This window comes from Leucoraja erinacea, chromosome 36, assembly GCF_028641065.1.
Source record: "Leucoraja erinacea ecotype New England chromosome 36, Leri_hhj_1, whole genome shotgun sequence".
In the NCBI taxonomy this organism is placed as follows: domain Eukaryota; kingdom Metazoa; phylum Chordata; class Chondrichthyes; order Rajiformes; family Rajidae; genus Leucoraja; species Leucoraja erinaceus.
Genome location: NC_073412.1, coordinates 1,093,647 through 1,108,786, shown reverse-complemented (window position 1 = coordinate 1,108,786; position 15,140 = coordinate 1,093,647). Strand labels below are relative to the sequence as shown.

The 15,140-nt window shown below is 41.3% G+C and overlaps 1 protein-coding gene across 18 annotated transcripts in view; it reads left to right on the top strand.

Moving 5' to 3' along the window:
- The window catches only part of myo9aa (myosin IXAa), a 137,787-nt gene extending 123,223 nt beyond the window's left edge, over positions 1–14,564 (top strand). For all 18 annotated transcript variants that reach the window (XM_055662862.1, XM_055662864.1, XM_055662866.1 and 15 more), the window contains 4 exons: positions 10–133; positions 8,675–8,877; positions 11,595–11,737; positions 13,271–14,564. In XM_055662862.1, coding sequence (XP_055518837.1) covers positions 10–133; positions 8,675–8,877; positions 11,595–11,737; positions 13,271–13,755 — 955 coding nt within the window. In that variant the 3' untranslated portion in view covers positions 13,756–14,564. The remainder of the gene's footprint in view (positions 1–9; positions 134–8,674; positions 8,878–11,594; positions 11,738–13,270) is intronic.
- The last annotated feature ends 576 nt before the right edge of the window (positions 14,565–15,140 follow it).

The window sequence follows — 15,140 nt, the reverse complement described above, 5'->3', positions numbered from 1 at the left end:
TTCCCGCAGGTGTGTGGAACTGATAATTGTGGAGCAAATGAACAAGTACCGAGCTCGCCTGAAGGACATCAGCAGCCTGGAGTTTGCAGAGAACAAAGCCAAGAATAGATTGTCGCTCATCCGATGCTCGATAGTAAGATGTCTTCATTTAAATTTTATACAGATCTATATTACTGCAATATTGTTTCTTGTTCCTGTTGCATTAAATAGAAACTTTTATCCTTTAAAAGAAACATAACAAAAATGTGCAGATTAAGAATCCCAGTACTTTTCGAACAATTTGTACATTCACCACCTTGTCTGTTACATTGATTCATCATTTGTTGTCATTTTGTCTTTCTGAATACCAAGTCACTGTTGCAGTCTACCATGGTGTCGATTCCACATGCCTGTATGTGGCCACTGTTCTATGAGGTTGTTAAAATAGGTGCAGGAGTAGGCCATTCGGCCCTTCGAGCCAGCACCGCCATTCAATACGATCATGGGTGATCATCCACAATCAGTACCCTGTTCCGTGCTGTTTAGTTGCTCAAATCAATTGGTGGCTAGGTTTAAGGTCAACTTTAATTGACCAATTGAGTGACCTCCCGGTTTAGTTTCATGCAGTCTCCAAGTGGTTTTCTATGAGTTTTTCATTGCGTGTTTGGGGAAGAGTACTGTAGGTGGAGACCAAGTACTGCCCTGTATTTCTGAAGTAAATGTAGATTATTACCTTGGCTGCACTTGTAGCTGTTTCTTCATAGTATGACTATAATCCTAGCCTATGATCTAGGGTGACATCTCAAATTAATTTTTGTTGCAGAATGTATCATATCACCTTGGGTAAACTCATTCCACTTTTGTTTGACATCATTTGGAACATTCATTCAGCGTGGAATGCATTGTTTTCAGAGTGTTTGGGGTATTTCTTGAACCAACTGTACAATGACAGAAATGACAGGTCGGGTCTGTGTTAACCCAAGCAGTCTCTTTGTTTCCAACTTCTGTAAAACTTCTGTAAAAATGAAAAGCTGATTGGGAGCTGAGGATTCCATATTGAGTGTTTCAGTTTTGTGTGGATACAATGTGGAAACAGGCTCTTCGGTCCACCTATAGTCCAATTACGATCACCCGTATACTAGTTCTATCCTACACACTAGGAACAATTTACAGAAGCCAATTAACCCACCACCCTGCACGTCCTTGGAATGGGAGGAAACTGGAGCAGTCGGAGAAAACCTACGAGGTCACAGATAGCACATACAAACTTCGTACAGACAACACCCATAGTCAGGATCAAACCCAAGCCTTTGTTGTTGTAAGGCAACAACTCTGCTGCTGTGCCACTGCGCCATCCCTTTAGGTGGTGTCAAGGTAAGAGTTTGATCACTTGTGTGTGAGGCTAGACTAAGTATACGTTATAAAGGTTATGTAGGTGTGGCATCACATTCACAAATGCTGCAAGCATAATTCCACGTTTATATCCTCATTTTTTATCTGACATCTTTTCTTTATTTAAATATACCAGTTCATCTGGCTTGAAGATTGCAAAGCAAGGCTCATCTGCCCACGTGGGCAACAAAGCCCAGATATTTAATCCCTGACTAGTTCTGTACTATGTAATATCCGGTGTCTTGTTGTTTTGAATCATGCTATCCATGTGTCTGGTTGATGGCAAATCTTTTTCTGACAAATCTCTTTAAATCTTGTCAAATCTCCCATGATATCACAATCCTGTTGTGTGTGTGTGTGTCTCTGTCATAATCATTTCCAATGTAGGTTGCACTTAATCTTGGGAAAGCTGATTATTTGTAAAATATTACCACGACTGGCAATTCTTCCATAAAGAAAGTCAAATAAGTTTTAAGTTTAATAATAGACTTTAAATTCCCAGCATGTGTAGGAAAGAACTGCAGATGCTGGATTAAATCAAAGGTAGACTGGTTTAAATTCCCAGCAGTTTAATGTGTAAAAGGTTGTGACGAACAGTCCCTGGTCTGTGTGTGTGTGAGTTGATCTCAGGTGTAATGGAAATTGGGAAGCTCCAAATATTTCACAATTTCTAGGTAATGCATATTTCAAATCAGTGTTGCTGCCCAGTGACTGATATTGATCAATGTATACGTGAACATAGATGAAGTCAGAGTTAAGAGATTCAACTGATAGCTGTAAACTGTCCCAATACATGGAAATTGACCATTTGGTTGAGGTAATAAGTGCTTAGAGTTTCAATCCAGTTAGTGTTGACTTCATAATGAGGAAGAGAAAAATAAGTGGAGATGGGAAAGGATGAAAAAGGGAAAGTTATGTGGAATTTACAGAATAGCAACATATTTTAATTTTAAATGCAAGCAGAAAATGCTGGAAGCACTCAGCATGTGAGGCAGCGTGAACGGAACTGGCATGCCACGTGGAAGACATTTATCAAAACTGGAAGAGTGTTTCAAGTTGCAGGGAGAGTGACGAGAGGAGAGACAGAGGCAATATATTGTTATTTACTGACCCACACAAAAAACACTCATTTTCCTTTAATCTGTATGTTTCTGTTGATTGCAACCAAACTAACCTGATCCTCTACTTTTCATGTTCTTTCCACTATAGAAACCAGTAATAATAGCGGTTAGATTCATGAGCATGAATCGCATTTCAATTCTGGTAGGTATTCCTCCCTCCATGTCATCAATTCCTTGTCATAATCCGTCCCGTTCATCACTTCCAAGTCTATCCCAAGCCAAGGAAATGATGCAGATGTGTGTTGTCCCAGAACAGAATTAAGTTGTGTTACTTGGAGTTTTTGTTCTTCACTTGTAGTTGTGTTTCTGTTGCCTGTAACATTTTTCACTCTTGGACTTCAGTTCTGGTATGAAGGTTGCATCGTGTGATTGGTTAATGGTACAACCATATAAAATGCTGGTGAGTTGCCAGTGAAAAGTTTCCACATGTACACAAACCAAAAAGCCATCGGAAAAATAGAAGTGTCTGAATAAAAAAAGGTTCACTTGGGGAGACTTATTTTCAAAATTGTTCCAACAGAGCCTAGATGGTCACTCTGGTCATTGTTGTCTGCAGTGATCAATAATCAGTTTTCATATTTTGTTCTAATTGTATCAAATAGCAAATTATTCAGGTAAATGTTTTAATACCAATTATACACTTCAGTAAAAGTGTTGTTTCAAAATGATTTGCATGGTATTTGGATGCCTGCGTTCCTTCATGCCATCAATTCATCAACTGCCTGGCTTTTGCCCTAGCGTTGTTAAACTAGTCTTTTCCGGGACCATTTAATCTACCACATCTTGAATGGCATTCGCTGGTGCTGGTAAACAGTTAGATGGCGTTTTCCAATGCACTGTATCACGATGGAATAGCAATCCGAGTGGACATTGATATACTTAATCCATATATTTTGCATAGATGATAAACCAACAATAAGGCTGAAAGATTTGCAAACAGCAAACAAAACTGCTGAGCGCAGGATTCAACTTTGCCTCCTCCACTGTCACTGAAATCAATCTTTCAGTTCAAATTGATTTACTGCAAGATTTAGGGGCGGCACAATGGCGCAGTGGTAGAGTTGCTGCCTTGCAGCACTTGCAGCGCCAGAGTCCTGGGTTCGATCCCGACTACGAGTGCTGTTTTTACGGAGTTTGTACATTATCCCCGTGACTGCGTGGGTTTTCTCTGAGATCTTCGGTTTCCTCCCACATTCCAAAGACGCTTGTAAGTTAATTGACTTGGTGTAAATGTAAGTTGTCCCTAGTGTTTAGACGATTGTGTTGATGTGCAGGAATCGCTGGTCGGTGAGGATTCGGTGGGCCGAAGGGCTTGTTTCCGTGCTGCATCTCTAAACTAAACAAAGGTTATCAAGAAATAGCAGTATGCACTATGTAGCAAAGTCTTCCTGACCACGCATTATCTGGCAGTCATGTGAAGACTAGTTCACCTCTCTACCATCTAGCCTAGCTGTTACACCACTGCTATATACCTAGAAATTACAAAATTGCTTAGATATTTCATATTTCTCAAAACGTAAGATAATTTCACTTCAGCTAATTATTGCCCTATTGCTCAACTATCATTCATCAGCAAAGATTTGGCGGATGTTGAGAGAGATAGTACATGATGCTTACTCATGTTTAGTTTCGTTTTCATCAAAACCCTCATTCCAGCCATTTGCCAAACATGGGCAGAAGAGCTGAATTGCAGTAGCAAGATGAGGGCGACAGTGTTTGATGGGATGCTTTATCCGTGACGTTCCTGTCAGACCCTTGCATTGAGTGGCCTTGGAGTGTGTTTATTATATTCGGATCGAGGTGAGAATCTGACACTTCTCTCTACACTGAGGTTATAGTTGGAGATGTGGGTGTATAAACTTAGTTCCATTCACAGCTCCTCGAGCAATGAAACACCTATGCTGCAAGACCAAGACTACATCCTTACTGTTTTAACAAGTGGCACATGTACCAGTTAAAGTACAATGAAATTTGAGTTACCATACTGCCATACTAAGTGAAAAGCAACAAGATACACAACCATATAAAAGTTAACATAAACATCCACCACAGCAGATTCCACATTCCTCACTGTGATGGAAGGCAAGAAAGTTTTTTCAGAAATAGTTTTCAATGGTACACAAAAAGCTGGAGAAACTCAGCGGGTGCAGCAGCATCTATGGAGCGTAGGAAATAGGCAACGTTTCGGGCCGAAACCCGATAATTTTCAATGTTTGTTCTCGTTGTCAGAAGGTCCCTTGGGAAGCAGGTAGGAGTGGGAGGCGATGGGGAAGGTAGTTAAATTTGCTCTGATTCCTGTGTGATACTGAGATGAAAACCTAAAGCAAGTTCAACATTCTGTTCATTATCTGAGACAACAGTCTGAAAGGTCATTGATCTCTTGATTCTGTACATTGCGGCAGCAGGGTGCCTCTTCCCAGTTGCTCCTAACATGCATGTTAAGCACATACCAACAACAAATAGTTCTTAAGTTTCCTGTCTCATTTGGTATTAACTGCAACAAACTTAAGGGTAAAAAAAAAATAAATAAAAGAACTGTTGCTAAAACAGTTCTGTCTGATTTATTCAAAATCCATTGGCTATTCATGCATTCTAGTCAATTTATTTATACATGTTAGCATCGATTGCTTTTGCTAAAAGATTTGTTCTTCTGGCAAATCTCTACGGGGGATTGGATGGCATCATTGAGAATCTGAAGTGTTTGTTTCTGATTCATTTTCTCATATTCAGTGTAGGGAGGAGCTGCAGATGTTGGTTTAAACCGAAGATAGACTCAAAAAGCTGGAGTGAATCAGCAGGACTGGCAGCATCTCTAGAGAGAAGGAATCGGTGATGTTTCGGGTTGAAGCCCTTCTTCAGACTGAAAGGTCTCGACCCGAGACGTCACCCATTCCTTCTCTCCAGAGATGCTGCCTGTCTCGTTGAGTTACTCCAGCATTTTGTGTCTTATCTTCTAATTTTCAGTACTTGTTATCTTAGGATATTATCTCAGCAGTGGTCATTTTAGGACCAAGGCTGGCCTTTTAGATCAAGATGGAAATTTCTTGGGAGCTTTGCGAATTTTTTGGAATACTTGACCGCGATTGTGTTTTCTCAATCATTGATAGATCGATCCAAGGCAAAGTTTGATGTGTTATTGAATGCTAAGGAGAGCAGTGGGGAAAAGAGAGGCGCGGGATTAGAACCACATTGTGGAGGACTCAAAGGTCCTTGTTAGTCCATGTCTCTTGGTTTCAAGTGCAGTAACACCATCATGTTCACTGTTCAATTAGGCAGTTGTATTCTGGGGATATAATCTTCATGCATTAATGTGTTAAGATTACACCGTGGGCTTCCAGATACATGAATAAAAGGGAACAGAGATGTGTGTCAAGTTGCAGCATTAACTTTTGTTCCTGTAACTTAATTCTGCTAATTGATGGTGTAAAACTCAGGCAATGATGAATTTTTAATTAATAAGCCTTGACATTTTCATTTCTGGATAATGCACGAGTAGAATAGCATGTATGTAATAGTTTAAATATTAGACGGCCTTATCCTGGCCAGCTGCGTATACTCCTACAAATGGTAAAGTATTGTGTCTGTAGGAGTCATTAGGAACTGGTTACCACACAGATAGCACATGGAACAGTAGCATTGTAAATGTCCACCATTACAATAATATTTTTTAAATATGAGATTTGTGCAATTGATTTGATTGAAGGTCTGAACCATCTTGGCCTACACCATATCGACACCATTTTCACAAATCACTTTATCTTTCCGCAAGTAAGAGTCGGTGAAACTTTTCATGTTTTCTCTTTGTTGCTCATGCAGCTGAATGGTAATAAAAAGGTAATTTGGTTTGTCTGTTTTATATGCTTGTGGTGATATCCTTCTCCTGGTGACGGCTCTTCCAAATGAAAGCAGCAGAACTGCAACCACTCCAGCACACGAGGGATACGCAGCAGAAGTTTTAAAATGCAGCAAAACCTGCGTCAAATAATTAAAAAAGCACAATTCTTTAAAACTCTTTAAAACTAAAAAAGCACAAGTACAGGTGTCAGAGGTTATGGGGAGAAGACAGGAGAATGGGGTTGGGGAGGGAGAGATAGATCAGTCATGATTGAATGATGGAGTAGACTTAATGGGCCGAATGGCCTAATTCTGCTCCTACAACATAATGTTATGAATTCTCAATCCATTTTCTATTCCTTGATGGTTTACTCTGACCATGATGCTGCGAGTTTTTAGTTTTATACTTTTGCAGTTCGTCCAATCAGTTCTACATTAATTAAGTATCCTATCTTGGTTTAAAGTGGTTTGGCTTGGAGTACCCTATGGGTGCAGGTTGTATGAACAACAGTGTTATCGACTTAACTTTACAACCAAGTTAGGTGTATACTTTAACTTTGCCAACATGCGTTTAAACAGGAATGAGGTGGTCATTTCATATTGGTCCTTAAAGACTGAAGAATATTTCATTCCATTAGAATTAGAATTAGAATTGATTGCATATGCAAGAGCCGGACAAGCTGAAGAACTAGTCTATGGCATTACACGGTCAAATGAAAAGTCACTTGTTAAAAGGGCAGTTGCATGGGAATGCGAGCTAAAAGTCGGAATATTTCACGCCCTGCAGGGTGGCTGTTTACCTCTGCTAAAAATTACTTTACATGTATCAGTTTACTTTAATCAACTCATTTATTCACTTTCTCAGAGCCCGGAATTGATGAGATTCATGCGACATGCTGGAGTGGGAGCAGGGTGGGTTTGATTCCAACGTGACCAGATTGTGTTGTCATTTGTTTATTTATCTGTGACATGCTGGTGTTTTCCTTTGTGTATTCGTGAGTGGTATCTAGCTATGGGTGAGTTGGGCAGAATTAAAAATATACTTTTCCAGCGTGTTCAGATTGGATCAAAAATCACTTTCCCTGCTGCCTGATTCCACGCAACTGTGGGTAGGTAGAAAATGCTTCACAGCAATCCTCAGCTGAAGAACATGGGTATGTTTCAAGTATCTACAGAATCTGTGCATTAAGATTAAATAAACTGGAAACTTGCCTTTCAACTTTCAGAATGAAAGTCCAATCCTTTGGTCATCTATTAAAAGGCTCTCCTTGACACATTGTAATGAAAACGTATTGAACATTGGACTCTGCCCTGCAGCTCATTCAGCTATCTCTATCTGAGACAGATTGAGACTCTCTCTGTGTTTTGTTGTTCATTATGGTACAATGAGATGTCTTCCGTGTCAAGGAGAAAGAAGATTTAAGTACTTTGCGGCATGTCAGTCTTGTGTGGACTTTGACAGTTCTGAGTGTTCAGTAGAATTTGAGAGTGCAACGATCACACTAATTGCAATATTGGAGAACTAATCGAACCTTAGCAGAGATTATTTGCCAAGATGAAGACTGGTGTAATTGAGAGCTGTAAGCTACCCACTCTGCAATGATTATCTGAATCTAAAAGTTTGTGATTTTATTTCTTTTGTACTGTTTTTTGTCTTCTGAAATGGCAGACAGCTGCAGAATTACTGCATAGCCAGTCATATTCGCTTTGTACGGGGAATGGTGGGAGTGTTTAGATTTGAGGTGATTTTAAAAGGAGCAATATTTGAATTAGATTATCATGTACAGATTGCAGACTTTTAAAACCGAGCTTGTTGACACTTTTTCAGCTTATTTTCTGTTTGTTGATTTTTCATTGATTATTGCTCATATGTGGGAGAAGATCTCTCACTCAGGCATAGTCTTCAAACCTGATACTCTCTGGTACATCCTCTAAGCTTTATCTGCCAGCTAGTCAACTATGAGGGAGTTGTTACAGCAATCTGAACTTCACCCAATGTTCACGTATGATTCAGACAGTGACCAGTGGAATTTAGTGGTGAGCATGGACCCTGCAAGATCAGCTCAATCAACACAGACCAAGAATTCAATATTAAATCTTGATGGTTTATTTGGTTTAATAGGATACTCACACATTTTCCAACTATTACCTATCTTGATGACACCTGTACCATGATCTTGACCCATTTCTATGATTTTCCATTGTTAAGATTGAAACGCTATTAGCCAAAAGGGGTGAATGTTATGACGTTAATAGTTAATGTCCTAATTTTTACTAATGGCACAGACCTTTTGCATTTCAATTCCCTTCGCCTTTTGACTAATTGGGTTGTTCTGTAACTTTTGAAGGGAAAAGGTCGTCCTCGCCGCTCCAGCCACAACAGCCCCACGTCTCCTGTAGGACTGCGGTTGCTCTCAGTCGCAGATGTTCCAGAAGAAATGGCCAGCGCTGACGAGTCGATTGATGTGGACTTGACAGAGCAACAGAAAGCAGCCATGCAGCAAGAGGAAAGAGTGTTAACTGAACAAATAGAGACGCTGCAAAAGGAAAAGTAAGAGGCGCAAGCATTTAGAGTACATGACTGGTTTAGAGAGTTTTGCGCTGCAGACAAGAGTTCAAATAGCCACGTGGTATAATATTTTAATTAAATTATAGCGAATGTTGATGAAGAAAGGGAATGTAATGAATGTTGTCGCTATTGATTTTCTAAAGCTATTAGCCAGAATCCCATAGAGGAAAAATTAGCAAAGTTGCAGCTATGGAATCAGTGCAGCCTGGATAATAAATTATCTCAAGACTTAAAGCTAAGAGCTGAGGAAAATGATTAATTTCCAGGTTGGAGAACAGCAGGCGGTGATGTTTTCCAAAGTTTGCTTAGTTTTATGTATTTCCCAGGTCAAATTACCTTCATCTTGCTTCCCCTGCATAACAATTCCCATCCACAACTTGGTCGGCATGGGCAAGTTGGGCCGAAGGGCATGTATCCAGACATACATTGCCATTTGCTGCTGATATAAATCATGCATCTCCCAAACCGACAACGTTGTGGGAGTTCCATGAGAAGGACTGCTTTGGTTCAAGGAGGCAGCTCTCTCCCACCTTCTCATGGAGGCACGCAATAAATGCTGGGCTGTGCCAGCAATAGACAATAGGTGCAGGAGTTGGCCATTCGGCCCTTTGAGCCAGCATGCCATTCAATGTGATCATGGCTGATCATCCCCAATCAGTACCCCGTTCCTGCCTTCTCCCCATATCCCCTGACTCCGCTATCTTTAAGAGTCCCATCTAGCTCTCTCTTGAAAGTATCCAGAGAACCAGCCTCCACCGCCCTCTGAGCAGAGAATTCCACAGACTCACAACTCTCTGTGAGAAATAGTGTTTCCTCGTCTCCGTTCTAAACAATATGCAGAAGTATACAATTCAAACAAATGAGTTGGACAAGTTTGTGCAGAATAATACTTAAATTTGAAGGTAATACTGGACTCAGAGGTGTGGGCAACAGTATGGAACTACAGGGGAATCAGCTGATGGAATGTGCAGACAGTTGGCAGATGAAATTTTAATAACCAAAGTGTGAAGCGATACATGTTGACAGAAAGGAAAAGGAAAGATAATATAAGGTAATTGGCATCGTTCTTAAACAATAAGCAGGAGCAGACAAACCTGAGTGTGGATGTGATGAATCTTTGAAATGTCAGTACATGTTGAGTGAGATGCAAGTAATGTATGTGGGCCTAGTGCTTTGTAAGTATCAGCCAGACACAAATAGTCAAGTAATATTGAACATGTATTAAAAAATCTGGTAAACGATAAGTGGATTATTGACTAACTTTTTGATTGCTACACTTTATGGAGAAAGTGAAGTGCTTAAAGAGATTGCAGAAGAGATTTATGGGAATGTTTCCATGGATGAGGGATTTTAGTTCCAAGGTTAGAGAGGTTGCGATGGTTCTCATTGAATCAATGAAGATTGAGGGGAGATTTGATCTTGACAATATTAGGTAGGCTATTAGAGAGAGCTTGTTATTAATAACAAATGGCTCTTGAATCAGGGGAAAAAGATTTAATGTGAAGGACAAAATATGCAGAGGAGATGTGAGGAAAGAGTGCTGTGAGTTCTGGTGATCTGGACTTCAGTTCAAGGACATTGCTACAGAAGTTCACAGGCCTTTCTGAAAGGAATTTAATAGATGTAGGAGAAAATAATTTCATGAGGTTTGGGGAAAATATGGAATGGAAGTAGAACAGTGTAGGCTGCTGAGCAGTAACTAACATAGATCCTATGGGGCGTTAGGACAATTCCCTGATTATATTTATGTGTCTTTACATAACCAGAAAAGAGCTCAGCTTTGGTGATTTCAGTTGTGTTGCTTTTTGAAATGTCATTAGTAAATCTTAAGTACCATGAGTCAGTTAATACATGGCATTATGAAAGGGGTGTCAGAACACTCTGTTCTGTTCCTGAGTCCATCAACCGGAGATTGCATTATTTTAAGGGTGGCACAGTGGCACGGCTAATAGGTCTGTTGCCTTACAGCTACAGGGACCTGGCGTTGCTCCTGACATGCTTCTGTTTCCCCTTATTCCAAAACGGTGTATATTAGATGTTTGATTGGATGTTGTAAATTAGCCCCTAGTGTAAGTGGGACGGTAAATCGTTACGGTACCTGTGAGAATAGCGTAAAGGGAAAATTATGCAAGAATCAGTTTGCTGTGTGAGCAGGCAAGGACTCGATGGGCAAATGGCTGCACCCTATGTCGTAAAGAAATGTAAAAAACGTTTTTTTCGGATTCCTATTCCTTTCAGCTAAGTTCATTTTCACAGTTCAGTTAAACGGAGACCAATTTCTAAATGGAGGAAAGATCCTACATAACAAGCTGCCAGCTATCCTAATTTGGGATATCCTAGTGTGATCACTGAGTATTTTGACCGTGTGGAATACTGATTAGACGTTGCACAAGTAACCATGGGCACAGCGGAAAGATGTAGTTAGGCTGCAAGTCATGATTTTCAATTCTGCTGGGAATAGATGTAATCGATCATAATGACTTGATCACTATTATATGTCATTAAGGCATTATTCCTCAGTAGCAGGCAGCCAACCATTATAATTTGAGCCACAGTAACTCAACCATTATTTATCTAGCTGTTGCGAAGGCACGTATGATAGAGCAATCAGATTTAAGATCAGGAAGAACATGTTGTTGTATTACACATCTCTTGTCTGTGTAGATAGCTCACAATTTTACAAATTATATTTTGTTTAGGGATGAACTGACATTTGAAATACTTGCTCTCGAGCCACGAGCCTCAGATGACGAGACGCTGGAGTCAGAAGCATCCATCGGAACAGCTGACAGCTTTGAAAACATAAACATGGACTCTGAGGGAGCAATGTCGGGACGCACAGGTAACTGCTCCACGGACATTTGCTCTCAAACTCATGCAGCTTGTTAGCAGTTCATATAGTTCCAATAGAAAAGTAAAGAGGTTACAGGGGCGGCACAGTGGAGGTGGGGTAGAGTTGCTACCTTGCAGCGCCAGAGACCCGGGTCCGATCCCGACTATGGGTGCTGTCTGTACGGAGTTAGTACGTTCCTCCCGTCACCTGCATGGGGTTTCTCCGAGACCTTTGGTTTCCTCCCACACTCCAAAGACCTGCAGGTTTATTGGCTTGGTATAAGTGTAAATTGTCACTAGTGGGTGTAGGACGGTGTTAATGTACGGAGATTGCTGGTCGGTGCAGACTCGGTGGGTCGAAGGGCCTGTTTCCGCACTGTATCTCTAAACTAAAGTAAAGTGGTCGCCAGAAGGTATTTCCTGGCTGGCACCTCACCTGTTGAGAAGATCAGGTAGAAAAGCCTGCAGGGCACGTTGCAGACATGAAGCAGAGTAGAGGGGAAGAAATACAGTGGATTGAAAGAGGCAAGAGAAGGGGTTGGTGTCTCTGTGGGTGGATGGTGGGGTTGGTGTGGAGGAACCGGGGTTGGGAGTTGTGAATAGACACAAAATGCTGGAGTTACTCAGCGGGACAGGCAGCAGCTCTGGAGAGAAAGAATGGGTGACGTTTCGGGTCGGGACCCTTCTTCGGACTGATGTCAGGGGAGATGGCGGGACAAGGAATGGGTGACGTTTCAGGTCGAGACCCTTCTTCAGACAGCGTGTGTCGAATGCCATGGATTTGCTGCTGCCCAGAATGATGATGACATGATGGGACTTAGGGGGTGAAGTGGGAAAGGTGGGTGTTTTAGCAGAAGCAGAGGCCTGGATTAAAAGCAGAAAATGCTGGGAAGATTTCTGCAGGTCAGGCAGCATCTGCGGAAAGAAAAAGTTTCAGGTCAAAGACCCTTGGTCTGAGGAAAAGTATTTTCAATCTGAATTGTTCACTATGTATCTCTTCCCACAGATGTTGCTTGATCTGCTAAGTCTGTCCTGTATCAGCAATTTTATTTTTATTTATCGCTGAAACAAGAAGGAAAGGGTCAAGGGCAGATGACGGGTGTCTGATCAAAGGGAAGAGAGTACTGCTTTAGGGGTATGGGGATCAGCTGTGTGGGAGGGTAGAGTATTGTGGTTCGTGTTACAAAGGCATTCAGTTGGTAAAACCTAACTTTTCTTTCTTGCCTTCAGCTACTAACTTTCCTGAATCCTTTGAAATCTGGCTTGGGGATATGGGAATTTTTTGTCTTTTGAAACTTTCTCCTCTTGAATTTGTTTAACATTTTTGTTGTGGAGACTGTGGCGAGTCGCCTGTATTGAGTTTTCCTCATCGGATCTGGATGAAACCCACTCTTGGTGAAATTTAATATTTAAAATCTGATTTAACTTTTATTAAAATATTTGAGAAGCGAGTTTTTACATGATGAAGTTGGGCAGCTTCAAGTAGAATCAGTCCAAGAGGAGTGCTCATGCTAACATCTCTGCCTTTGTTGTTCATTGACAGAAAGAGGTTCAGTTGTAAGTTCCGTTGGCCACCGGCGATCTGAAGCAATGAGAAAGATGAGGAGGCCACAGAGGAAGAAAACAGAACCTGTTGTGTTGGTTGATCCAACTGTTCATTCCTCACCCACGGCGTCACAGTCATTGTCATGTTTACCGCATGGAGGAAACATGACAGTAGGAAAGCGATTCCGTTTCCGCTCAAAATCACCTTCGCCAGCGTTTTACCGTGCGCACAACAACATCGAGCAAAGGGCAGATGGGGACGGTGCTAAAGGTCAGGACGAGAGGCCGCAGTTTACAACCAGAGGGACCTTCAATCCGGAAAAGGGCAAACAAAAACTTAAGATGATGAAGCGCTCGGCGCAGAAGTCCAAAGACACAACTGACGGGGCCTCGGGGGGCTCAGAGAAAAAATTAAATGCTGAGCCTGACTTTGGGGCAACTCAGCAGCTAGTGGTATTTGGGAGCAATGAGTTCATGGTGTGAGACCAAGACGTTTGAAGGTTTCTGTCCTAATCGAGTGGAGGTCTTTCATCCATCCCAACACATCTTCCTCTGGTAGCTGCCTTCTCAGTGCATCACACACAATACGTCCAATCTTCATAGGTGGCATTATTGCCTCAAGGAATGACAAAGGGAAGTGATTTCTCTCTGTTTAAAAAAAAAAGCCTGCCAGAAGGTTTGTGCTGTGGCCTTAATCAATTAGACACTGAGAAGACTCTGCACCTGTCGGTGTACCACGAAGAGGATCTGGGCTGCAGGTGTAATCACAAACAGCTGTCCTTGACGGTCACCAAGGGTATCTGCAGTCCAGAGGGTTGTGGTAGCAAGGCCATACTTGAAGAAGCACTTGTTTTAAACAGTGTTTGCCATCCAGAAAAGGGGACTTTCCAGAAGTCTGAAGGAAAAAGGTGGATTTAAATGCCATCCCATAGTTACACTCCATCAATGCTTTTGGTCAAAGATTATTGAGAGAGCTTATTTAAGAAATCGCAATTAGCAAGATGCTCACAATCAGACAATAGCACTTCTCACTAACCTGAGGCACTGCTGTTGGAGAATTTAAAAAAAAAAACATGTTTCAGAAACAGCCAGTGGCCACTGGGAAATGTAAGCCAAAATGTCTGTGCACAGAAAAATGCATTAACCATACATCCTATGTCTGACATTTTTACAGGGTTTCAGGAACCACTTTACCAGTCAAGCAATGCTGCTTCTCCCTGGGCATGTAGCGGTTAGGAAGCGTGGAATTAAAGGGACCAACCTGACTAGTCATTGTGCTTTGCAAATCCACCAGCCGTTTTTTTGTTTTTAACCTTCCATTTAAAAAAAGTTTTTTTTTGAAAAAATTGATTTCTGTGATATAAGATTGTAGCTTCCTGCCCAAAGGGAGTATCTGTGGAGTAGATTAGGAACAAAACTGAATGTAACAATCACTGGAATTCTGTACAGTTTCAGCTCTGTATTCTTGACATTGGCAGTTGGGGTGGCATCTTATGTATAAAGTGCAATTTATCTAATATTTCTTAAATATATCTGTGTATGGTGTACAAACAAGTTCATGAACAAATAGCCCACAGCTTATTAAAGAAGAAGCTGTCAAACTTGCATCCTGACATTTTTCTTGTGTATAGAAGAGAAAGCTGAAAGATATTACGGTTAAATCAGTGGGCCAGAAAGAGTGGATGCAGCATAGCATTAAAAAACGAGACCCTTATGCCCCGCTTATGGGGACAGGTAGATAATTAAAGATTAATGCCCCTGTCCCACTTAGGAAACCTGAACGGAAACCTCTGGAGACTTTGCGCCCCACCCAAGGTTTCCGTGTGGTTCCCGGAGGTTTTTGTCAGTCTCCCTACCTGCTTCCACAA